This window comes from Diabrotica virgifera, chromosome 8 (genome assembly GCF_917563875.1).
Source record: "Diabrotica virgifera virgifera chromosome 8, PGI_DIABVI_V3a".
NCBI lineage: Eukaryota > Metazoa > Arthropoda > Insecta > Coleoptera > Chrysomelidae > Diabrotica > Diabrotica virgifera.
In genome coordinates, this window is record NC_065450.1 from 60,549,718 (window position 1) to 60,577,302 (window position 27,585).

Here is a 27,585-nt window from a genome sequence, read left to right on the forward strand (position 1 = left end):
CCATATATAATGAAAAAAATCAGAACTACCCCAAAACTTTCCTAGTCAAAACACAATTTTATTGAATCATACCGGCTGTACCAATCAAACTGTCATTTTTTCTCAAAGTTCGTGTGACTTTGTGGAATATTCTAGCACTTGCAAAATACTGAAATTAAAAACAAACTATAGCTTCATGTTTTCTTAACATTCTGTTTTTTGATACATTCGCTTGTGTTGGATAATAAAAAAGTTAGGTACTTAAACAGCTAACTTTATTGTTAATCAAAAGAGGGTGCTTTTAAATAAGTATGGCAAACTTACAACTGGCAACTACAAGGGGTAAATCTGCATGAAAAATAATGACAGTTTGCTTTATTTGATTTTGCACAAGGGAAATAAAAAATAATAAAAACAACTTATAATTTACCTGTATTTACAGAAGTTGGACCACATTTTAACCATTTTACTTCTTATTTTCAAGTCTTTCTGAGAAAATGGAAAATTAGACTTAAATAGGTAGTACATGTCTTCACCATGTACAGTACCTAAAAGTACATAAATGTATATAGATAACATAACGGAAGCAAGGAATAGTAATGTATTCTTCAGGTATAATAATGTAACGAATTCTTCAGGTAACCTCACCAGTCCGTGTAATGATCATAATGATGACACTTTCCCCTTTGACGAGGAAAATATTGACCGCAAAAAAATTGTAAACATGAGGTTGTAGGAACTCGCATTTGCTACGATTTCAGTTCCTTCCATTTTTGTCGAAAAGTTGAAAAAAACCAGATAGACCACGTATTAATAGAAAGTAAACATATCGGAGCAATTACCGATTCCAGAAGCTACAGAGGGGCAGATACCAATAGCGACCATATTCTAACGATAGCCAAACTGAAAAGAAGAGCTGCCAAGAAACCCAAGAACAGTAAAAGAAAGATTAACATACAAGATAGAATTACTTAAAGAAGAAAAAACGGCAAACAGATTTGTGGCAGAGATAAATAAAAGACTTCGTTACCCCACCGCAGAAGATATTGATGAAGAATGGAAGAATATACAGATAGCGATGACAGAAGCAACGGAACTATGTTTAGGAAAAGTACAAGCAGAGAAACGAAGAGACTGGATTGACGAGGATTGTAAAATAGCATTGATACGTAGAAATAAAGCAAAAATAGAAAAAGACACAGGCTATTACAGAAAAATATAAAATGGCAAGAAGAGAAGTAAAACAAATCTGCAGAAAAAAGAAAAGAGAACATCTTGACAAACAGTTGAAAACAATAAAAGACTCATACATAAACAAGGAAATAAGAAATTTCTACCAAGAAGTAAAAAAATCTCGAGGAACTGCAAAGAGTAAAACAAGTTATTGTAGAGGTAAAGACGGTGTGCTTTTAGGAGAAACAACAGAAAAATTGAACAGATGGGCGCAGTATTTTGAAGAACTATTAAATGCAAATAAACAGGCAGAACCCCAGGAAGTAAAACAACATGAACAGGATAACACAGAACAACAACGTGAAGAAGAACCTACAGTCAAGAAGTAAAAGAAGCAATATTGAAGCAAAAAAATAATAAAAGCGCAGGAAAAAGCGGAATTCCGGCAGAGATTTTTAAAGCAGGAGAAAAGCGGCAAGAAAAAATTTTCCGACTAATATTAACAGTCTGGCAAAAAGAGGAAATGCCGCAAGAATGGAACAATGCAATCCGAAATAGATTGCAAAAGGAGGTAAATAAGATCATTGGAGAATACCAAGGAGGTTTTAGACCAGGAAGATCAACAACAGATCAAATATGTTTATTAAAACTAATACAGAACAACAGCTACGAACAAAATTTGGGACTACACATGTTTTTCATTGACTTTAAACAAACTTACGACTCAGTAGACCGAGATATGCTATATGAAGCAATGAGATCCTTGGGTATTTCAGGAAAGTTGGTTAAATTAGTGAGAATGACGCTCAACAATACAAAAAACAGGATAACACTGGAAGGAAATTTTTCAAGACAATTCACAGTGAATATAGGACTGAAACAGGGCGACCCTCTATCACAGACTTATTTAAATTGGTACTAGAGCACATAGTAAGAAGGATAAAAATTAGTACAAGCGGTACCATATTTAACAACAGACAGCAGTTTTTAGCTTACGGTGATGATCTAGTCATCCTAACAAGAACAAAGGAACATGTCCAAAAAATATTCCAAAAGTTCGAAGCGGAAGCAAAAAGGTATGGATTAAGAATCAACCAAGGAAAAACACAATACATGGTAATGAAAGGAGATATAAATAAAGAGGATAACTATATAAAAATGAAAGGAGAAGGAGATGAATATAAATTTAAGGAAGTATCAGAATTCGAATACCTTGGAGTGACTGTAACCGGTACTGGAAGGGAAGAAAAAGAAATAGATAAAAGATTATTGAAGGGAAGTCGAGTTGTGGGTGCTTTAAACACGATATTAAAAGCAAAAAATGTATCAATAAACGCGAAAATCAGAATGTATGAAACGATAATACGGCCCACAGTGCTGTATGCGAGCGAAACGTGGGTAATGAATCAACAAGAGGAGAAGAAGATACAGATATCGGAAAGGAAGGTCCTGAGAAAGATTTTTGGAGGTATACAGATAGCGGAGAAAACCTGGAGGAGACGAACAAATGAAGAAGTAATGAGGATGTATGGAAGACCAAAAATAACGACAAAAATACGAGCCCAAAGAGTTAGATGGCTGGGACATATTACTCGAATGCCAGAAACTAGAAACGTCAAACGAATATTGAATGAGAGAGCATTGGGAAAAATGAGACGAGGTCGCCCAAGGAAGAGATGGTTAGAGGCTGCAGAGAGGGATTTGGCAGAAATCGGGGTGAAGGACTGGAGAAAGAGTGCAGAGGACCGAAAAGAATGGAGAAATATTATCCAGAATTTAGAAGCCGAATGCCTATAAGGCCTCTTAGCGCTGTTATATACAGGGTGAGGCAAATAAAGGGCCTATTAGAAATATCTCGAGAACTGAACGCAACAGAATCATGAAAATTGGAATAGAGGTGTTTTGAAGGATGATCTATTAAATGAAAATATTTTCATCTCTTTGCAACTTCCGGCTATACGGGAAGTTGCTTAAAACTTCGTTTTTTTAAACGGTACACCCTGTATATTTTTACATTTATGGATTCTCTTCGATGTCTTCTTTCTTAAAATATGAGGTTTTGTAATATTATACAGGGTATTTTAACCGATAATTACGTTTTTTTATTAATTTCGTAGCAAAATTAACGCCCTGTAGAATTGTAGTAGTTTGACATCTAAAACTCTACTTACGTTCAAATGATTTTTAATATACTCTACTATTGTTAAGAATTATTAGTATAGCTAAATTTTTAATTTTAGTATACAGGGTTGGTCGAAACTCGGAATGAGTATTTTCTTAGTTTTCTTAAATGGAACACCCTGTATTTTAGTATTGTAATGAAATGATATTTTATGTTTCTTTTTTATTTCTTAAGCATTCCCTATACCTAACTGCTTTAATTTGTGCTGAATTGTTAATCGCACCAACAAGCTTAACTAATATGTACGTAGGTATTTTGATAGCTAAACCATTATTGGTAATTTTAAGGACCACTCTGGATTAATATGTATTTATTTCTGAAAAATTATTTGGGATTGAGTATTTTCACGGCCAACCTAATAAAATTTTACGTATTTTTTGTTGCAATTAATGTTTAGCTTGAATCACCAATAACTCACAAATTAAAGTAGTGAGGTATAGGGAATGCTTAAGAAATAAAAAAGTACTATAAAATATCATTTCACTACAATACAAAAATATAGGGTGTTCCATTTAAGAAAACTCAGAAAATACTCATTCGGAGTTTCGACCAACCCTGTGTACTAAAATTAAAATATTAGCTATACTAATGATTCTTAATAATAGTAGAGTATATTAAAAATCATTTGAAAGTAAGTAGAGTTTTAGATGTCAAACTACTACAATTCTACAGGGTGTGAATATTACTACGAAATTAATAAAAAACGTAATTATATTTTAAAATGCCCTATATAATATTACAAACCCTCATATTTTAAGAAAGAAGACATCGAAGAGAATCCAAAAATTTAAAAATATACGGGGTGTCCCATTTAAAAAAAGAAGTTATAAGCAACTTCCGGTATAACCGGAAGTTGCAAAGAGATGAAAATATTTTCATTTAATAGATCATCCTTCAAAACCCCTTTATTTCAATTTTCATGATTCTGTTGCCTTTAGTTCTCGAGATATTTCTAATAGGCCAGTTATCTGCCTCACCCTATATATATTCTTCAGGTAACCTCACCAGTCCGTGTAATGATCTTAATGATGACACTTTCCCCTTTGACGAGGAAAATATTGACCGCAAAAAAAATTGTAAACATGAGGTTGTAGGAACTCGCATTTGCAACAATTTCAGTTCCTTCCATTTTTGTCGAAAAGTTGAAAATTGTGTAGATATTGAGCAAAAACCACCAACTTGGTATATTATATTCCACAGTTTTCACTGTATTCCTTCACTTAAACCTTCTTTCCAGTTCTTTCTGTTTGGCCTTTCCCATTCTTGCAGACTTCTTCTTTTCATGGCTTCATCCACTTCATCTCTGAAAGATCTTCGGGTTTGCATCTCTTCATTTATCCTGCCATCTTAATTTTCCATTAAAATCAAGATGGGAATTCAGTCGAGATTTTAAATTTACAGTACTATTGAGTTAAAATAGTAAAGGTTATCATAATAAAATCTTGGGCAGCTGGCCATTCAAGGATAGGCATTTTTTTCATCTAACCCGATTGGACGACTCATAAATGATCGAAAAGCAGATTTTGGTGAGGATCAAAATATATATCAAAAGAAAACATTATTTAGGTCACTTTATGCGATGGTCTTTTTTTGTACCACTTGTTAAAAATTAGGATAGGCTTTGGGATCGCACCTAATGGTAGGGGAGCAAATTGTGCTAAATGTGCAGTTACTCGAGCGGTTTAGTGACCTATTGGGTTATGAAGAGTAGGTCCTAAAATTAAAAAAAAGTTAAGCTAAGTTTTCCATTTTAGTGGGGACTTGTCCATTTTTAATTTAATTTTCCATTTCCAACAATGGTTCTTTTAAGATTATAGCGCCATCTATCCATAATTCGAAAAAATATCTCGAATAAAAGTTACTTATTTTTACGTAAGGAATCCAAATCTGCAATAAAAAATGGGGGTACCCATTTAAGATTTTAAAGAAACCCCCCACCCCACCTCCGTGGGAGGTCGTCTTTGGTACCATTCTATAGATTTTCAAAAATATTGAATAAGTGTATTTTTCTGTTTTTCAATCTGATGTTCATTCCACGAAATATCGCGGGATTCGTATTTAAAATATTAAATTTACCCCCCACCCTTCTTCGTGGGAAGTCGTGTTTGGTATCATTCGATAGATTTTTGAAAAATATTGAGCACGTATTTGTTAGTTTTTCTATCTGTCATTCATTTCACGAAATGAATGACAGTGAAATATTCGCTTTCTTCTTATGAAAATTTGGGACTCACCCATTTCCTTAGGCTCTGCTCAAATCGTCAGATTTTTAAAATATACACTCTTTTGCATGTACTTAACTTCATCATCATCAACCCGTACTCGTCCACTGCTGGACATAGGTCTCCCTCAGCTCTTTCCATCTTTCTCTGTTTTGTGAGGCTTGCATCCAGTTGCCGACAATACGCTTCAGATCGTCAGCCCATCTAGTTGGTGGTCGTCCTCTGCTCCGTAGTGCTTCTTCTCGTGGCCTCCACTCGACAATACGTTTTGTCCATCGGTTGTCTGACAATCTGGAGACGTGTCCTGCCAAATTCCACTTGAGCGACGCGATTCTTTCGACGGCGTCCGTTGTTTTTGTTCTACGGCGTATTTCTTCGTTTGGGATTCGGTCCCTCATGGAGACACCCAGCATCTGGCGCTCCATAGCCCTCTGAGTTATGCGAATCTTGTTCACTACCTTTTTTATGAGTGTTAATGTTTCCGCTCAATAAGTGAGTACAGGCAATACACACTGGTCAAAAATTTTCCTTTTCAGGCATATGGGTAAGTCCAATTTAAATACATAGCTGTTTACCAAACGCTGCCCAGGTTATTCCTATGCGACGTGGGAGCTCGCACGTCTGGTTATCTCTTCTCAACCGAATTTCATGTCCTAAGTACTTATAAGATGCAGTCTGCTCAATATCCATTCCATAAACAACAATATTACGATTTAGCGCCAGATTCGTCATTATTTGCGTCTTGTTGATGTTAATCTTTAGTCCGACCTCTAAGGAAGCGTGATATTACTTGTTCAACATTATTATTGCATCATCCATACGATCCGCTATAAGGACGATGTCATCTGCGAATCTCAAATGACTGAGCTTCTCTCCATTTATATTGATACCATATTCGTTCAAATCTGCCTTCTTAAAAGTGTGTTCTAAAAGGGTTGTGAACAGCTTTGGTGAGATGGTGTCTCCTTGCCGTACTCCTCGCTGCACACAGAATTTATTAGTTTGTTGAACAGAGAGTCTTACGCTAGCCGTTGCATTGTGGTAGATATATTTTATCATGTTAGTGTAGCGATGGTCTATTCGGCATTCTGTTAATGCTTTTAGTATTTTCTGCTGGATATGGTATCCAACGATTTCTCGTAGTCCACGAATATCAGTGCCAATGGTTTGTTGTATTCCGCCGACTTCTCTATCAAGTTTTTTATTACCAGTAAGTGGTCGTTAGTGCTATATCCGGATCTAAACCCAGCTTGTTCTCTAGGCTGATAGAAGTCTAACTTAGCCTTCAGTCTTTTTTTGAAAATTTTTCTGAACAATTTTTATATGTGTGATAGCAGACTGATAGGACGGTAGTTTTTTAGATCGGTTATGTCACCTTTCTTGCGCAATAAAACAATGACTGCATTGTTCCATTGGGAAGAGGTTTTTCCTTGGTAAATGCACTCGGTAAAAAGTTTGACCAAAACCTGGATAATTTTATTTCCACCTTGTTTGATTGCCTCGATCACTACTTCGTCACCGCCAGGGGATTTATTATTTTTTTTCATATGGTGTTACTTCTGGCATTAATTCTGATCCCTAGTTTGTGATTTTGGGCAGGGGCTGATCTTGCCTTGCGTTGGTGCCCTCATATATTTCGCGATAAAACGATTCGACAACCTTAAGGATTTCGGCTCTATCCGTAGCAATGTTGTTGTCTTTGTTTCTTATTCTGTACATGTTTTTGTTGCAAATGTTATTCGTGTTTCGCCGCAAAACTTTTAAACTTTTGTTTTCTTGAATTATTTGAGTTATTTTTCTTGTATTGTTTTCTCTTATGTCTTTTTGGATTGATGAGTTAATATCTTTATATAATTTCTTCAGTGTTGTACCTAACTTACCCTATCTTAATCTGACGATTTTTGAGTTTTTCTAAGGATAGATTTTTTTTTCGGCCCCCCCTTAACTAACTCTCCTGCATTAAGAGCCAATATATGGTGGAGGTATATCTTCAGGGTACAAGGTTTCTCCCCATGTATTAATCTGACGTGCTCGAGTAAAAATCCCCGCTTGGGCTCCCCTAACATAAGTTAGTGACCCAACTAACAATGCAAAATGTAAGCTCGTGTGTTAGAAATGAAGAAGAAAACTCTAGGTTCTTTGACATTAATAATGGCATAAGACAGAGGCACGCGCTGGCGTGTCTCCTCTTTAATATTGCCAAGAAAATTAAATGTTAGAATGAATTGAACTACTTTAAAAAGATCGACGCAATTTCTCGCATTCGCTGATGATATAGTTATAGTGAGCAGAAGTAAATGACCTGAATAATCAGCTAAAGAGTTCAACAAATGAAAACAATACAGAAATATGGAACACGTTTAAAAATCTTACCTGGAAAGTAATGGAAAAATATACAACAACGATGCAGAGGCACAAAAAACAACAATGGATGACTGATGAAATCCTGGAATTGATGGAGCAGAGAAGAAAACTGAAAGATAACAAAACAGAATACAAAGAAAAACAGAAACTAATTAAACAAAAAATAAAGGTAGCTAAAGAAAAATGGATGGAGGATAAATGCAAGGAATTAGAAAAGTTGAATGAAAAACATGATACGTTTAATATGTTTAAAAAAGTTAGAGAAGTAGCTGGTCTTTATTATAAGAAAACTCCACATACTATAACCGATTCGTCGGGAAAAATGATAATAGAGGAACACGAAATTCGAACTATATATATCGGGTGTTCTACAGCATTCGCCGTTTCCCGCATCCTATTCGCCATGCTTTTCGGTCACGAATATCTTCCTCGTTGAGTTGTCTACTGTTCATTGCTTTCTCTACGTCTTGTATCCATGTTCTCTTCGGTCTGCCTCTTTTTCTTCTCTCGGGTGGTACATACTGGATCATTTTCTTGGGCCATCTTGTTGGTCCCATTCTCTGGACATGCCCGTACCATATTAATCTTTTTTGTTCTATTCTGTCTATAATATCCTTTTCTACTTCCATTCTTTCTTTTATTTCTTCGTTTGGGATATGCTGCAGTTTAGATATTCTGCAGCTTCTTCTAAGCGCGTCCATTTCTAAAGCTTGAAGTCTTTTATTTTGTCGGTCTTTTACTTCCCACACTTCCGAGTTGTACAGGACAATTCCTTCCACGATAGTTTGGTAGATTTTTTTCTTTGTCTGATTTTGCAGTCCTGTACTCCACCAAATGCCATTTAGCTGTTTTATAGCTTTTCTTCCTTGGCTTAATCGATATTCTATATCTTGATCGCATGTGGAGTTTTTGTCAAAAATTGAACCTAGATATTTAAATTCATCACATCCTTTTATGCATTCCCCTTCTAATTCTAAGTCTTCAGTATCACCTCCGACTACAAGGTATTCAGTTTTCTCCATGCTCATTTCCAAACCCCATTTTTGGTACTCCTCTTTCAATTTTCTAATCATGTAACTGGCGTCATCTTTATCAGCAGCAATCACAACTTGGTCGTCAGCAAATAGCAACGTATACAAATAAGAATCTCCTACTGGTATCCCCATTGTTTGGCATTTCCTAGTCCAATATTTTAACACATGTGTAAGGTAAATTTTAAATAAAGTGGGCGACAGACAGCATCCCTGCAAAAGGCCTTTCGAAGTTTCAAAAGTATTTGAAAGTTTCGTTCCAATTTTAATTGCTGTTGTTGCATTAGCATAGAGATCTTTTATTGTTTGGATGTATTTTCTATTTAAAGTGGTTTGTTGTAATACCTCAAACATTTTTCCTCTGGGAACGGTATCGTATGCTTTTTTTAAGTCTACAAATACCATGTGAGTTTCTAGATTTCTACCAGAACGTTTTTCTAGTAATTGCCTTATGCAGAAAATGTTATCTGTGCATGATCTACCTGCCCTAAATCCACTTTGTTCTTCGGAATCTTGCCACTCCTTTTCTATCCGTTTCTTTATTATTCGTCCGTACAGTCTTCCAACTGAGCTGGTCACACTAATGCCTCTGTAATTATTACAATTTTTTCTACCACCCTTTTTGTATATAGGGGTAGTTATGGAGTTTTTCCACTCAGAGGGCACGCCACTACTGCCTGAAAGGCATCCGTTGAATATTTCAACTAAAATTTCTTTTGCCTGTGTCGTGCTGTGCTTAATGAGTTCAATTGGAATACCTCCGGGACCAGGAGCTTTATTGTTTTTCATTTCTCTTAACGTTAGTTCTAGTTCTCGAATAGTTATATCTTCTAGTTGTTCCAGGTTGTTTGGGGCGATGATGGTTTGCCTTACATATTCCTGTCTATTCTCTTGCAATAGGTTTCTAAAGTATGTTTCCCACTCGTTTACACTTATAAGGGATATCTGGCATCTTTCTTGTACGTTTTGTCTTGTATTTGATATTGTTCTCCAAGCTTCTCTGCTTTTTGTTCCTCCCATAAGAGTGTCTATTTCTTCACATTTCTTCAGCCACATATTTTCTTTGGTTTTAATCACTTCTTTTTTTGTTTCCATTCTTATTCTTGCGTAGGTTTTTCGGTCTTCTGAGCAATTGGTACTGAGCCATTTTTGATATGCTTCTTTTTTTTCCCTCGTCTTTTCTTTTAAAGAATCTGTAAACCAAGGGTGATTAGTGTTATTTGAGGATTTTTCCCCTAACGCTTCGAATGCAGCTTCATGTAAGCACTTTTTTAGCCGATCATATTTTTCATCTGCTGTTCTTGTATTAAACTGTGTATTGGTTATCTTTTGGCTCAGTCTTAATTTAAAAAGAAAGGAGATTGAATTATCTTTCAGTGCGTCGATGTTGTATTTGTACTGAGGCGGGTGTTCTTCTGTAATCTCTTCCTGGGTCTCTTCAATTTTGTTGTTCAAGATATATGGAAAGTATAGATCTGCTCTGAGTAAAAAGTGGTCAGTTCCACATTCTGCACCTCTATAGACTCGTACATCTTTCGTCACAATTGATGATTTCTGCTTCATGATGACGTAATCTATAATCGATTTCAATTGTCGGGTTGGCTGCGTCCATGTGTATTTATGGATGGATCTGTGTTGAAAAAATCCATTCGTTATCCGTAAGGAATACGCTTCACATAGTCCCACAAGTCTTGTTCCGTTGTTGTTAACAGTTTCTTCGCCAAATCTTCCCACAATGTCGTCATTGATCTTTGACCCAGTTCTGGCATTGAAGTCGCCCATCATGATAATCTCTTTTCGGTTGCTGATTTTTGAGATGGTGTCCGCTAGGCTTTCCTCAAATTTATCTTTTACATCCTGGTTTGAATCATCGGTAGGAGCATATACAACAAATATTTCTAATTCTCTGTTATAGAGTTTTAGACCTACTCTTAAAATTCGTTCATTTACGTATTCCCAATCTTTTATACTTTTCTTATATTTCTTGCGTATTGCAAATGATACTCCTGACTTTGCTCTGTTCTCCTTCTTCACTCCGCTGTAGATATGAATGTAGTTTTCCTTTTGTTCCATTCCAGTTCCTTTCTTTTTTGTTTCTGTTAGAGCGCAGATATCTATGCGATTCATTTTTAGTTCTTCAAAAATATTATGTTTTGTAGAGATTCCTTGAATATTCCATGTTCCGAAAATCATCGTCCGTTTCCGTAGCCTGTTTCGTTTTCCGTAAGTTCCATCCTGGATCCGAGGCATAGCGCGTGGATTTGTAACAACTTTAGTATTTTACGGGAATGAGTTGTTAGCCCATCGCCCAACCCCCAACCTGGAGGTATTCGAACTACCTGGTATAATTATATAAATGAACTGTATGTATAATGATGATAGACCCGAAGAACTGGACACTTTAGATGAAGGTGAAGGACCAGAAATACTAAAATCAGAAATACAACATGCTATAAAATTGACAAAAAACAAGAAAGCCGTTAGTCCCGACAACATACCTACAGAAATGTTAAAGCTCATAAATGAGGAAAACATTGGAATACTAGTCAAACTTTTCAATGATGTTTATTCGACTGGTGATATCCCTGAAGATTGGTTAAAGTCCGAATTCATAACCCTACCAAAAAAACAACGTCCGAAAAACTGTAGCGACTATAGAATGATAAGCCTTATGAGCCACACCTTGAAAATCTTTCTACGTATCATCCACAGTAGAATCAGAGATAAATGTGAAGGAGACCAGGATGAAACACAATTTGGCTTCAGAAATGGACTGGGAAACCGGGACGCACTCTTTGCACTAAATGTGTTATTGCAGAAATGCCGAGATCAAAGGAAAGACGTCTTTGCTGTATTTATTGACTATGAGAAGGCATTTGATCGAGTACAACATCACAAATTAATTAAAATATTAAAGGATAAAGGAGTTGATAGTCAAGATGTGCGAATCATAGAAAAATTATACTGGTGTCAAACAGCGACAGCTTGCATAAATGGAAAATCAACAGAAATATGCAAAATAAAAAGAGGTGTCAGACAGGGTTGTATACTGTCCCCACTGTTGTTCAATTTGTATTCAGATAGAATATTTAAGGAAGCGCTGCATAATTTGGAATGGGGTGTGAAGGTTAATGGAATTCTGATAAATACAATCAGATATGCAAACGATACAGTTATTTTAAGTGATGATATGAATGGATTACAACACCTTTTAAATGCCACTGATACAGTGGGAAGAGAGTTTGGCCTAAATATAAACTGTTCAAAAACAAAATACATGGTATATAGCCGTTTGGCCCATCAATATTCACGTTTATATGTTGATGGTCATATAATTCAAAGAGTACCCAGTTTTAAATATCTTGGTTGCCATATTACTGAACAACTAGATCCAGATAAAGAGATAAAATGTAGAATCGAGATAGCCCGCACGACATTTTTAAAAATGAGGTCATTCTTCTGTAATGATACCTTGCAACTTCAACTTCGAAAGCGCATGATTAAATGCTACATTTGGTCAGTCCTCTTGTATGGTGTCGAAGCATGGACATTAAAAATATCCACCATTAACCGTTTGGAGGCCTTTGAAATGTGGCTGCACAGACGTATTCTGAAAATACCATGGACGGCTATGCTGACAAATGTGGCAGTCCTTAAGAGAGCAAATGCTACCCGCGAGCTGCTTGATAACATCAAATATAGAAAGATGGCCTATTTTGGACACGTAATAAGGGGAGACCGGTATAATATTCTTCAACTTATTAAGATGGGTAAAATCGAAGGACGCAGAGGAATTGGTAGAAAGCAGGCCTCTTGGTTGAAGAATATCCGGGAGTGGACAGGAATAAAGAAAGCAGAACACCTATTTAGAATAGCTCGAGACAGAGACAGTTTCGCCATGTTAATCGCCAACGTCAAGGGGACTTGATAGGGTACGTTAAGAAGAAGAGCAGAAGTATGAGAGACATGGTGCAATGTTTTACAAAGCTTGAGGACGCCGCAAGTGAATTAGGACTTGTGGTAAACCAGGAACAAACCAAATATATGTTGGTTTCTACTAACTCCTGAATTTCCTTTCACGATAAGCGACGAACTAAAAAGACGCATAACAATAGCAAACATAACAGTTTGCTATTACTTTGCATTTGCAGAAACAGTTCAGGGTTTACAGAAACACATAATATAAAAATTGCAGTAAAGCTTAATACATCTTCTTCTTTAGAAGTAAATCCACTAATGGATGTTAGCGATTACATTTTCCATTACCACTCTGTTTATTGCAATGTGTATCAGAGATTGTATGTCGTTAATCCCTGTCCATTGCCTTATGTTTCGGAGCCAGGACATTTTGTTGCGTCCTATTCCTGTTTTGCCTTTAATTTTACCCTGGATTGTACATAAGTTGGAGGAACTGGTATTTTTCGTTTCGCATGATGTGACCCAAATACGCCGTTTTTCTTCTCTTGATGTTTTCGAAAAGCTGGCGTTCAATACATGCAAGACTTAAATAAGACCGGTTTTGATATGGGGCTGAAAGGTGGACCTTATCTCAAAGTGATGAAAGACTTCTTGGTATTTTTGAGAGAAAAATTTTTAGAAAAATTTTGGGGCCGTAAATGAAAATGGGCTATGGCGTCGAAGATAAGACTTTGAACTATATCAATTATACACTGATCCAGGTATTGTGACATTCGTCAAAGTGCAGACACTTAGATGAGCTGTAATCAACTATTTTCAATGGGAAATAAGCCAAATTTTAACAAAAAAAATATTTTATTAACGTTTCGACGCCCAAGTCGGGTGTCGTTGTCAAAATACAAAATAATTTACTGTGGAATCTCTAGCGCGAGAATTTTACTGCCACCGTTGCATTTGGTTGTCTTTTTAAAGACAGATCACATGCTATGATTTTTTGTGGCGGATATTCTTGAGTTGAGGTTGATTTTAAGTAATCGAATGAACTATCTTTTAGTAAAGTCGTCCCAGGAACGCAACTCATCAATATTGGCAATATCATTTTTAAGTCTTCTACTTTAAAATGTATAAATACATGCCTGAATTGACGATATAAATGAGTCAGATTAAATAAATTATTAGAAGAATTTTTTGCTAAGCAACAACATTTTTGTTTAATCTAGTTTTATTTTGTATTTTGACAACGACACCCGACTTGGGCATCGAAACGTTAATAAAATCATTTTTTTTTGGTAAAATTGTGGCATATTTCCCCTTGAAAATAGTTGATTATAAAAATGCCACAAGAAAATAGCTTCAGAACTACATTAGATGTAGACACATTGCTAGGATGTCAGATCATGAATACACGAAGAGACTAACATTTTCAAAACAAGAAGCCACAATAAGTAGAGGACGACTGCGAAGAAGATGGACTGATGATATGGTAGAAGGCCTAAAGATTCAGAAGATGGAGGGAAGTTGCCAGGAGTCGACAGGATTGTCGAGCCACTTATGATGATGATGTTAAAAATTATTTTGTAAAGTAATATACTTGCCTTTTATATTAAATAAAAACGTAAGTGTCCTTATAAGATCTCCCTTGTAGCTAAACTGGTACAAATACGTATCAGGTACATATTTTTTAACATCAAAGACAAATCTATGGATAGGTTTGACAAACACATCAATATTGATGAACTAAAAATAACAAGAATTGTAAAAAGAAAATCAATTTTGCATTTTTTATAGGTTTCTTTTATAATTATTACAGCTCTAAAATGATGTATTGTTATTAAAGTTTTAAGTAAAATTAAATATAGAAATCATGATCTATGGGTCATGTCATCTCATAAACAATGGTTATCGTATTTCAGCATAGATGAATTATCCAAGATGAACTACCGTAGATGAATTATCCTCAGGGTTTACAGCTCATGCCAGAAATCATCATCAATCGTGCTACAGCCCTATAAAAGAGTCTCGACCTTTCCAAGTCTACTAGTACTAGCACCAGTGTGCTACAACAACAGTGATCTCTCAAACCAAAACATCCCAAGCACACGTTTGTTTCTCTACGCTGACGATACGGCTCTGCTCACATCGACTTAACAATACAATCCACCACTCATCCACAGGCCAAGACAGCAAAGACCAAACAAATAATGAGAACAACAGAGATGAAAACCCTAAGATCCATAAGAGGTATCACACTCAGAGATAGAATACGAAACGAAGACACATTGAGAGAGCTAGGCGTTCAAGACGTAGTGAGATGGATAAGAGCACGACGACGCATGTGGAGAGACCACGTAGATCGGATGGACCCTGAACGTATGACGCAATGGGCGAAGACAGAGAAGCCCAATACCAAGCGACTCAGGAATACCCAAAAAACGTTGGTACGAGAGCTGGAGCTCCGGATCGCAGCAGAGACTGTAACAGAAGAAATATGACATATTCCTAATACAAGAATAAGAAGAAAAAGAAATGATATAAGGCGCACTTAGAAAACTATAGACACATCAGCTTATTGAACCCATCTATAAAATGTTTACCCGAATAGTTACGACAAGACTAGAAAAAAGGTTGGATTTCTACCAGACCCGAGAACAAGCTGGCTTCCGCTCAAAATTCGGAACAAAACATCACCTACAAGCAGTAAAAACTTTAATAGAAAAATCGATAGAATATAATAGATCACTAGTACTTATCTTCGTAGACTTTCACAAAGCCTGCGATACCGTGGAAGTCGACAGCATTATAAATGCTCTGAACAACAGTAGAATAGACTACCGCTTTACAAAGTTAGTACAAACATTGTACCAGAATGCAACAATGCGTGTAAAACTACATGTTACTACCAGAGAAATATGTATCAAACAAGTTGTGAGACAGGGCAACACTCTCTCACCTAAATTATTTATTCAATTAAACGGTCCTCGAATATGCCTTTAAAATCCTAAAGTGGGAAAATATAGGAATAAAAATATACTCAGTGACATTACACTCAGAAGGAATCATTTCTGGAACTTAATTTTTTGGCAACATTTTCATCAAGAATGAAACGATTTGACAACATGAGATCGGTGTCTACTTGTGGCACCTCGTTCCAAGCAACTTGAATTTCATGGATAAACTGTGCCAGAGTCTGTGGAGGATGATGCAAAGTGGACAGTCTCCTCCCCATCATATGCCACACATGTTCGATAGGATTTAAACCTAGTGAACGGGGTAGCCACGGCAAAAAATTAACGCCAGTTTCTTGGAGAAAGTCCATAGTTCGACAAGCAAAATGAGGACGCGCGTTGTCTTTCTGAAGAAGTGCGTTTCGACGGTCGTCTAGATAAGGCAGTAAAGTGGTTTGTAAGGTTTTATCAACATAACGCGCATCTGTCATACTGCCTCGAATAAACAAAAGTGGTGATCGGCTACCATAGGCAATAACCCCTAAACCATTACTCCAACTGTCCTGTGTAGATGTCTCTTAACAGCAAACCCGATATCACGTCGCTCTTCACGGCAGCGTCTTATCATCTTACGATCATCATGCACCCCTAAACAAAATCGCGATTCATCGCTGAATGCTGCATTATGCCATTCTGCCACCCAATGCTGCCGTTCTCTGCTCCAATTCAAACGTTGATGACAGTGGTCCGCAGTCAAAGGAAGCACTCGTTGTGGGTGGAATGAAACCAGACCAAAGGCTCTAATGCTACGGTATAGGGTACGTATAGTAACAAGTCTGCCTTCCACTCCAAACCATTGGTTAGCGATTTGACGCGTAGTAGCAAAACCGTCTCGCAGAGGTAGGAGTCTATAGCGCCTATCTTGTACGCCTCGGTTGACCAGTTGGTCTTCTTCGTGTTCCTTTACCCTCGTTTGTCCACACACGACACACTCGCATAACTATTATTGCCGTACAATTAACATATTTATTAAGCGCAACAGGCCTTGTAGGCCTAGGGCTAAAATGTTTACATTTCTGATTACATAAATTCTAATAACTTAACTTACAAATTTTATTTAATTACACTTCAGTCTTTTTATACACTCCTTCACCACCTCTCTCCATCTCCTGCCCAATGCTAGTTCTTTCCATCTCTCAACAATGTTACTTTTCTTTAAGTCTTAGTACACACTGTCCTTCCATCTTTTCCTTGGCCTGCCTTTCCTCCTCTTTTGTATTGGTCTTCGTAAGAGTACCGTTTTTGGCATTCGTTTACTTCCCATTCTCTCGATGTGCCCCAAATATCGTATTCTCTGTGCTTTCATCGTCGTCGTGATCGTTGGCTCTTGATATAGTTCTTCCAATTCTTTATTGGTTCTTCTTCTCCACTGACCTATTTTCACACCTCCATATATTGCTCTTTGCATTTTTCTCTCCCATCTTTCTAAAAGGTCTGTTTCTGACTTTTTGGGCACCCATGTTTCGCATGCCTATATTACTGTAGGTCTGATAACAGTCTTATAAATTCTTATTTTTGTTTTTCTTGATACGTATTTGGATTTCAATAGTGTGCGTAATGCTTCATATTTTTTATTTCCTTTAGCTATTCTTGCCTTTATCTCCCCTTCTTTATGACCATTTTCATCTATTTTGGCTCCCAGGTAAATAATTTCTTTGGCTCTTTTGAACGAGTACGTTTTTTCTCCATCTATTTGTACTATGATGCTATTCTCTTTTTGTTTTTGGATCTCTCCCATTATCATATTTTGTTCATTTATTTTTGGCTTCTGTTATTATGTTTTTCATTAACTTTTGTAGTTCTTTTTTGCTTGTTGCTTTTTGGCTTGTTGTAGTAGACCAGGGCGCATCTGTAAAAATATTAGTACATTTGGACGTTGAGAGGTGACTCAATTTTTTTTGCAGAAATTGCTTGAAAATAACTCAAATAATAATATTTGAGTTATCCTCCCTCTCAAAAAGGTCCGGAACATTGTTTAAATAATCAAAATGTCAAAAAATGAAGGAAAAATTCGATTTTTTCTTCGTTTTTTGATTATAACTTTAAGAGTATTCATTTCCGAGAAAAGTTGTATGGACATAAAAGTTGTGTAATTAAATTTCCTACAATATAGAGTTTGTTGAAAATTTAAAAAATAGTCACCCTTGTTGCAAAATAGCCATAATTGGGAAAAAACTATACAAAAACAAGTATTCTTATTTTACGGTTTTAGGACCTTCAAATTTCACCCAGAAAAACTATATGATACAGTTAAACAATACTGTAAATCTCATTAAGATCGGTTCAATAGATTTTGCAAAATAAATTTTGCAATCCAGCTTTCGCAAAAAAAATTCATTTTTTCAAACGGTTACAGGACTGAAAATAAAGCAGATAGCAAGTTGAAATTCTTTTTACCCATAGAAATGTACTGTACCTTTCATTTGCAATTTGCAAAACTAAAATCGATTAACCACCACGGCGTCAGGAATTTTTTAAATAAACATTAATTATTGGTGTTGCGCGCAGGACACCGGATAGTTTGCTCTGATTGGGCATTCCAATGACCTTTGATAATTATTGATACATTTTAATTTTTATTACATTTCGATATAAATAAATAAATTTGTTTATTGCAAAATAAAAACACATACTCTATCCTTTGAAATAACACTTTTTTTAGCAAAACATTCTTTGTTCATATATTTTAACTTGAGAATAAAAGTTTATTATTTTTAAACATATACAATTGTTTAAACAATATTTCACAAACAATAATAAAATTAGTTTGATTTTTGTGGAATTAAAATATTAAAATACAACAAAATATAGAGTAAGAAAATAATATATTAGATTTTTTTTTTCTTTTTTGGCTTGGACCGGTCATTCAGCCAGTCTCAATCAAAAGTAAATGTATTAAAGATATTGCCAATTAGTGAAACTTGGTTATTATAATATTATTACAATTTTTTACTTCTTATTTACCTACTCATTACAGCTAATGTACATACTATGTTAATAAATATAAATATATTATATTACTTAATGTTTATCAAGAACACATAGTGTATACATTTTACAAATAAAAATATTAATCTTAATATTAAAATAAATGCATTCTTTTTTGTATTTTATTTTAGTTTTTTTTTTTGTTTTGTTTTTTGTTTTTTTTTTGTCACTACGATAGGATATTTTAATAATATATTTTAATATTTTATATTTTATATTTTAATATATTTTATATTTTAATAATATATTAGATGAAGATTGGAAGAAATTTTGGTGGAAATCAACTTCATGTGAATCGATCACCGCTGTCCTGCGCGTAGCACCAATAATTAATGTCTATTTAAAAAAATTCCTGACGCCGTGGTAGTTAATCGATTTTAATTTTGTAAATTGCAAATAAAAGGTACTGTACACTTCTATAGGAAAAAAAATTTCAACTTGCTATCTGCCTTATTTTCAGTCCTGTAACATTTTGAAAAAATGAATTGTTTTTGCGAAACCTGGATTGCAAAATTTATTTTGCAAAATCTATTGAACCGATCTTAATGAAATTCAAAGTATTATTTTACTGTATCATAAAGTTTTTCTGGGTGAAATATGAAGGTCATAGGTGTAGCATAAATGGTTGAAAAACGTAAAATGCGAATACTTGTTTTTATATGGTTTTTTTCGCAATTATAGCAATTTTGCATTAAGGATGACTATTTTTTCAACTTTTAACTAATTCTATATTGTAGGAAATTTAATTACGCAACTTTTATGTCAGTACATCCTTTCTGGGAAATGAATACTTTTAAAGTTATAATCAAAAAACGAAGAAAAAAATCGAATTTTTCCTTCATTTTTTGACATTTTAATTATTTAAACAATGTTCCCCGGACCTTATTGAGAGGGAGGATAACTCAAATATTATTATTTGAGTTATTTTCAAGCAATTTCTGTAAAAAAATTTGAGTCACCTCTCAACGTCCATCTCAAAACAGATGGGCCCTGGACTATAGGCCAATTTCGCGATACGACAAATCCATATCTCTATACGACTGAGGAATAATAACTAAAAATTTCCTATAACTAAAAATTTTACAAAAACTATAAAAGATATTTAATAATTGATAATAAAAGATAATTGATTTTGTTATCATAGCATGCTTTAAATATAGTCATTGTGCTGCCAAAAAATTAAGTTCAAGAACGGATTCCTTCTGGGTGTAATACTTCTAATGTCTCTGAGTATAGATGGGGAAATGCTCAATCATTTGCGTTTTGCCGACGATATAGCACTTATCGCCGAAGATCTGGGCGAAGCACAACAAATGCTACATAAATTAGAAAATGTATGTTGAACAATATGTTTTGTTTTATGTAAAAAACCATTGAATTATTAGTTAGACAAGGGGGAAGTCTCAGCTCAGTGCTATTCATAAATGTAATAGATGAGATAGTGAAAGAATGTAAGAAAACTTTCAAGAAATACTGCAGCGGTTGGAGCAGAATGCAAATGATAAACGCTGAGACGTGTATATTTGCAGACGACACATTATTAATTGCGGGAACAGCAGAAAAACTGAAATACAACTTGGAAAAATGGAATTTAGAAGCAAGCAAATACAACTTAAACGTAAACAAAGAGAAGACTCAGATAATGAAAATATCAGGGAAACAAGGGACGGAAGATCAAATAGAAGTAATGATAGACCAACAAAAAATAATACAGACAAATTCATACAAATACTTGGGAACAGTAATCAACAACAAAGGAGACATCGAAGACGATCTTAACAGCAGAATGGAAAACACACGAAAACTATTCCAAGCACTAAATAGAGGATTTCTTAATAACAAAGAAATATCGACCAAGATGACAATATACAAAACAATATATAGACCTACGGTGACATATGGAGCAGAAAATTGGATATTAAACAAAAGACAGCAGAGCAGAATTCAGGCAGCAGATATGAAATACCTCAGAAGAACGATCGGAGTAAAAGAACTGATAGAATAAAAAATGAAGAAATAAGAGAAAGAATCAAAATCAAACCGATACTCGATTCAATCAAGGAGAAAAAATTGGCATGGTTCGGACATCTAACCCTGATGGACAATAATAGACAAGTAAAAAGAGTGTGGGACGCCAAACCAATAGGGAAGAACAGAAGAGGAAGACCCATTAAAGAATGGAACAGTGATATCTCGCAAATACTGCAGAGTAAGGGTAAGACTTGGCAGGAAGCAACACAGATGGCATCCAATAGAAAAGAATGAAGACAGTTCGTTAAGAGCCAGGACACCTCAGAAGATTGTATAATATTGTAATTTATGAATTGTATTATGGACAGCCCAACACTGAAAGGTACAAATGGGTCTACTGATTCAGTAAAGTAAAGTATTACTCAAAAAATTATTCATAGTCAAAAGAAACGATCAGCACGATATTATCTTTTAGGTGGATCAAGGGGTGACAAGATAGTAAAAATCAGATCGTACACAAAGAAGATGCTCGTTGGAGCTGAAGGTCACGTTTGTCAGAGTCTATTTTTTTGTATATCCACGTATTATTATTACTACTAATGATAATAAATATGATAACTTAGTGCTATTCATGCCTGATTGATGACACCAACAGATTTTAACCCGGGAGTAGTCGCGCCGTCAGAAAAAATCTAACATTTTATCCTTTTCCGTGATATCTTGATGAAAAATTTTGCAACATATACCACATGCACCATTCGTAAGTGCATCGAAGAAGATTGTAGTAATGCGTAGGTATATTTTTGTTATTTTTGTTATTTATTTTTTGTGGAATTTCTTGCTTTGTTGAGAACCAATTAGCTTTAAAACTGTTAGAAAGAGATATTTTTAACATATCAAGTAGATCAAAATATTATGAAATAAAGGAAATATTAATGTAAAGGAAATATTAATGTAAAGGAAATATTAATGTAAAGGAAATATGCCTCATATGTGAATACGTGGAGAACCTCCCACCTACCGTCTTCCTATTATTGTTCAACACATTGCGTGCCACGCTTTAATCGGGATACAGGTGCCATTGATATCCAAAGCCATGAAAGTTAGTCATACATATACAGTGAGCACGTAAAGGTTGGAATAAATTCATTTTCTCGAGATTGGGCGACTTTGGAAAAAAATTCTAAAACAGGTCGATTTGTATTTTTAAATTACGACTTTTTGGCATATATATCATACTAGTGACGTCACCCATCTGGGCGTGATGACGTCATCGATGATTTTTTTAAATGAGAATAGGGGTCGTGTGATAGCTCATTTGAAAGGTAATTCAATTCTCTATTCAGTAATATAAACATTAACATATCGATTTATACAGGGTGTCCAAAAAATTTTTTTTTTATTAAATTTATTGACATAAAAAGAAGACTGCATGTAATTTATGTATTTGAAAATACATTTTACTGTTCTCAGAAAACAAAAAAATGTTTATTTGAAAAATAATCATGGCTTTTCGCTTAGATTAAATGTACAAACTGTCACGAGGCTGGTGGGTGGCTGCTTTAATATTGAATTTAAGCAAAAAACAATATTTAATTGCCAAATAAACATTTTTTCCTGTTTTCTGATAGCAGTAAAATGCATTTTGAATAAATTACACACATTCTTCTTTTTGTGTCAATAAATTTAATTAAAAAAAGTTTTTTTGGGCACCCTGTATAAATAATTATGGTAATGTTTATATTACTGAATAGAGAATTGAATTACCTTTCAAATGAGCTATCACACGATCCCTATTTTCATTTAAAAAAATCATCGATGACGTCATCACATCCAGATGGGTGACGTCACTAGTATAATATATATGCCAAAAAGTCGTAATCTAAAAATAAAAATTGACTTATATCAGGATTTTTTTCGAAAATTGTCCGATCTCGAGAAAATGAATTTATTCCAACCTTTACGTGCTCACTGTATATTAGGGTGTGCCGAAAAAACTAAAATTATTTTTTCCAGTCGTAATACCGCGGAAAAGTTGCTAATGTATGAGACTAAAAAGGGGTAAGAATTTAAAAAATATCGGTTTATATCTTCCGTTTGCGCATGAGCCATAAACTTTGCCGAAATTGGTAAAAAATTGATTTTTTGCGATAATTTTTAACAGATTTAATTTAGCGTGGATACATTTGTAATAGCTCATTTTCTCATTCTTAATAACCATACTAACTAAATTTAACCGTGTTATTAAAATCTCTTAACATTGTCCGTTCGCGCAAAAGGCATAAAAATAGCCAAAATGTGACAAAATTGCATATTTGATGTTGCAAGAATTGATGTTATTTCGGGTTGTTGTTAATGTTATTTCGTCAACAGGGTTGTTGACCCTGTTATTGAGCGCAATGCTTTTTTCGCCCATCCAGAACATTTGATGTTGGCCTTGACACAAGATAACAGAAAACATATATAAGAGAGCTTGGACTTCGCAGAATTCTTAAAGCTAGACAGCTAGATAAAACAAGATCTAACATCAGAATACTCAAACTGCCAAAACTAAATTTTGAATGTCGAGACTATTTAGCAATAATTCATTGGTTAGACTGTGAGTTATCTCCTCCTCCATTATTAAAAGATATAAATGATGATGAAATAACATTAATTATTCAGAGTGATTCAGGCCCTAACTGGGATGTGATATTAAAGTCATTTCCTGTTCATACACAGGCAGTAGAACGATGTGTAAAACTCGTAACAGAAGCCGCTGGAAAAGTTTGCGGAGCTGAGAATCGCGGCGGCTTCATAAGAACAACATTGTTATCAAGGTCTGCAATGCCGGACTTTACACAGAAATCACAGTTCAAAGTGCCTTTTACTATGTAATAGCAAAAAGGTGTTAAAATAATACAAGATGGACTGGACGGACAATGGACTGGTGGACATTGGACCATATTGTTAAATTGAAAACTTGTATCTCGTAAAAAATTTGGTTTTTTCTAAATTCACAAACAACATTTTTAAATAATAGCCTACTAAAGTTCTGAAAATGATGTGTTTAAAGTGTGTTTATTTTAAGTGTTCTCAATACAAGTTCTCACGTATAAAACAAAATGTATATGTGAGTATTATTTTCATTCAACTAAACTCTTAATTACGAAAAATTAAACGTGTATGAAATACGCAATTTTGTCACATTTTGGCGATTTTTATGCCTTTTGCGCGAACGGACAATGTTAAGAGATTTTAATAACACGGTTAAATTTAGTTAGTATGGTCATTAAGAATGAGAAAATGAGCTATTACAAACGTATCCACGCTAAATTTAATCTGTTAAAAATTATCGCAAAATCAGTTTTTTACCAATTTCGACAAACTTTATGGCTCATGCGCGAACGGAAGATATAAACCGATATCTTTTAAATTGTTACCCCTTTTTAGTCTCATACATTCGCAACTTTTCCGCAGTATTACGACTTAAAAAAAATAATTTTAGTTTTTTCGGCCCACCCTAATGTATATTAAGAATGAGCGACGTGGCCCCTGGCAAAATATCTGTGTCTCTCATAATATATGAGCGACGTGGCACGCAATGTGTTAAAGGTGTTCAAAATATTACATAAAAATTTGTTAACAGTACAGTCGAACCCGCTTATTGAAATAGCCTTTGTGCCAAACAAAAGTATTCCTATAACTGGGATATTCTAATAACCGATAATTGGTTGCAAGTATAAACGTTTCGGGATCTCAAGTTTCTTCCTTACACCGGGATATTCCTTTAACCGTTATTCTAATAAGTGGGTTTGACTGTACTTTATAGTAGACACATTTTTTCTAGCATTTTTCTCTCGTTCTCTTTCTGAAATTTGTCATTGTCACTAAGTTTTTACAAATTAACTAAGTAATTAATACTTACGTTTATTAAGTTACTGTCCATTGTAATATATGGTGCATTTCCAAAAAATTCTTTTCTGATTTTAAGTCCCGCTTCCGTCAAATTCTTGTCGGAAATTATATCTACTGGTACAAATTTTTTTGGTTCGGATTGTAATGTTGGTACAGAACCCGAAAATGCGACTAAAATAGAGTATGTTAAAAGCATGACAAACATGATACTATACTTCGTTCGCTTCTAACGTAAGCTAAGGCTCGTTGCATATTTGCGTGTTTCCAAATTTCGTGCAAGCTGCGAGCAAGATGCTTGTTTTCAAGCCAAATTTCCTGTCAATACACATTTGAGAGGTTTCTCGGCGTCAATAGACGCTAGACATAAACAGCTCTATGTTAAAATCGATCGCGCGGTCAACGTGTACTGAATAATTGCCCAGCACAGTCTGCCAAACCGCCTGATTTGTTTTCAAGCGGCGTGCACGTGGCGGTGTAGCAGAAAGTGGCGTGCTCTCGGTCCACGCAGCTTGAACGCCGCGGCTCAGCTTGAGTGAGAAGTGAATAAATTCAACTCATGTACTGCTGAACCGCCAGCGATCGCACGTAACTTGCTTGCAGATTGAAAGTGAGCTGATTGGTGAGTTTGTCATGTCGACGCAGTTTGTCGTTGGTAAGATATTAATTCCTAACCAATTTTAATTAATCTCTAATAATTAATTTTAATTAATTTCTAAGCAATTTTAATTAATTTCTAACCAATGGTGAATCATTGCGTCAAAGCGTACATGTGATAATTATAAAATTTATTACTTTAACCTTTAGTCTCCCTACGGTACTTTTGAGTACCACCAAATTCTGATACCCTTATATCCTAAGTATTTAAGTAAATCGAACTTGAGAATGTTCTGTTAAATATCATTTATTAGTTAGCAGCTGATGTTTATATTTCAAATGTCGTTCAAACGATTTCGTGTGAAGTGTACAATAATATTTGTAGGTACTCTAAAGCAGGGATCACCAAACGGCGGACCGCGGTCCGTATGCGGACCGTAGGCTAGTTTTGTTCGGACCGCCATTAAATTCAAAAAATCGGTACAGATCTCAGCTAATAGATAAACAACTCAACACCCTACTGAGAATTAGTTGCACTAACCTCACTTCAAACTTCAAATAGTTTGTACGAAATAAAAAATGTTATTTTTCTCACTGACAATTTAATATTGTAAAGTGTCAAAATCAGTATATTAAGGGCCAGATTTTGTTATTTGGGGCATTTTTGGGGTTACTGAAAACGAATACGTAATCGGAACCGATCCCCGGTCACGTGCTGCCCATGGTCACTGCCAAGGCACGTCGCCTTGGTAGAGTTTGGAGGGTTTTGGGCACCAAATGCACGGACCTCGATTCTGATGGAGTATTTGTGATTAAAGACCCCAAAAACCCCCGAGTAACAAAATCTGACCCTTAATATACAGACTTTGACATGTTTATGCACTTTTGGATGGATTTTATGGCAATTAAGTATTTCTACCCATTTTTCTATTGTAAATTTTTTCCCACGTCATCACGAAAATAATGCAGAAAGCTGTAAGTCGATAGGTGCTCTATTTAAAAATAGATTAATTTTTTTCTAAATGCCCTGATCCAACTGTACCAGGAAAGTATTCAACTCTACAGTAGCCAAAAAACAATCAGATATTAAAGATACGTTAGTTTACCTTTCCATATATTTTTTTATTCGCCGTAAAATGTAAAGAACTGCAGTCGCCAATTTAAAAAAACGCTATTTAAGGTAAGCTATTACTAAAATTATAAATTTATTTTTCAAATATGTTCCAAAAGATCGTTGACCACTACTATAAGTGCCGAAAAAAAAAACAACCCGAGACAGGTAGCATTAAATCCGGACCCCGGAAGCGTAATAGGTTTTCAAAACGGACCCTCAGGGAACATAATTGGTGATCCGAGCTCTTAAGAATGGTTGTTGGGATGACCAACGCTTTTAGCTCATTTTAAAAAGGTATGACCGAAAAAATAAGGCGGAATTAGTAAAAGTACCGTTGGTAAGCAACTGTCAAAAAAAATCTAAACATGGTGGGAGACTAAGGGTTAAATTACAATATAGACATTATTCACTGAGGATGGTTTGATAGCACTGAAACGTCCTGATAAAACTTTATAAATCAATTTTGGATATATCTTTAAAATTACTTTATTATAAGTTTCTTTGAATAAGATAGTACTGTGGCTTGGTTCTAAAAGGGCCAATGTCAATATTTCACTTTCTAGTATAGCTTTATTTAAAATTTAATATTGACAAAACAAAACGCAAAAAGTTGACATTGGCCATTTTAACACCAAGCCACAGTATGTAACTTTGTGTTAAAATGGCCAATGTCAAATGGCCAAATTTTAAACAAAGCTATACAAAAAAGTGAAATATTGACATTGGCCCTTTTAGAACCAAGCCACAGAGTAAATGTTTAAATTGTTCAATGCTTACGTGGAGCCATAATGCCGACTTCATTTGTGTTATATCCCACTAATACGGGAACCCGAGTGAATTGTCCTGATAATATGGAATTATCACTTTTAACAGTCAAGAAAGCTGTTGGATGTGGAACTTCTAGAACTGGTCCTAGGGCGATACCAGTTAATGGGTAATTGTTAAACGCCTACAATTACAACAATTATTGTTAGAAACCTCTAACTACCGATAATTAATTATAACCTTCTGCTTATACGATCTCAATATATAATTTATCGCACCTTTGATCATTTCAAAATGAACACACATCTGCCTCTTTTGTAGATTACAAGACTAAAATACGACAAAATACCGCATTTCTGTTGGCACTTTCCTGAGTCTTTGA

At 35.0% G+C, this 27,585-nt stretch overlaps 1 protein-coding gene across 2 annotated transcripts in view; it reads right to left on the reverse strand.

Moving 5' to 3' along the window:
- Positions 1–409: 409 nt before the first annotated feature.
- LOC126890500 (juvenile hormone esterase-like) overlaps positions 410–27,585 on the reverse strand; it is a gene marked incomplete at its 3' end in the record, with an annotated part of 56,103 nt that continues 28,927 nt past the window's right edge. For both annotated transcript variants that reach the window (XM_050659483.1, XM_050659484.1), the window contains 4 exon segments: positions 410–527; positions 14,465–14,606; positions 24,741–24,901; positions 27,216–27,387. In XM_050659483.1, the coding sequence (XP_050515440.1) occupies positions 410–527; positions 14,465–14,606; positions 24,741–24,901; positions 27,216–27,387 (593 nt within the window).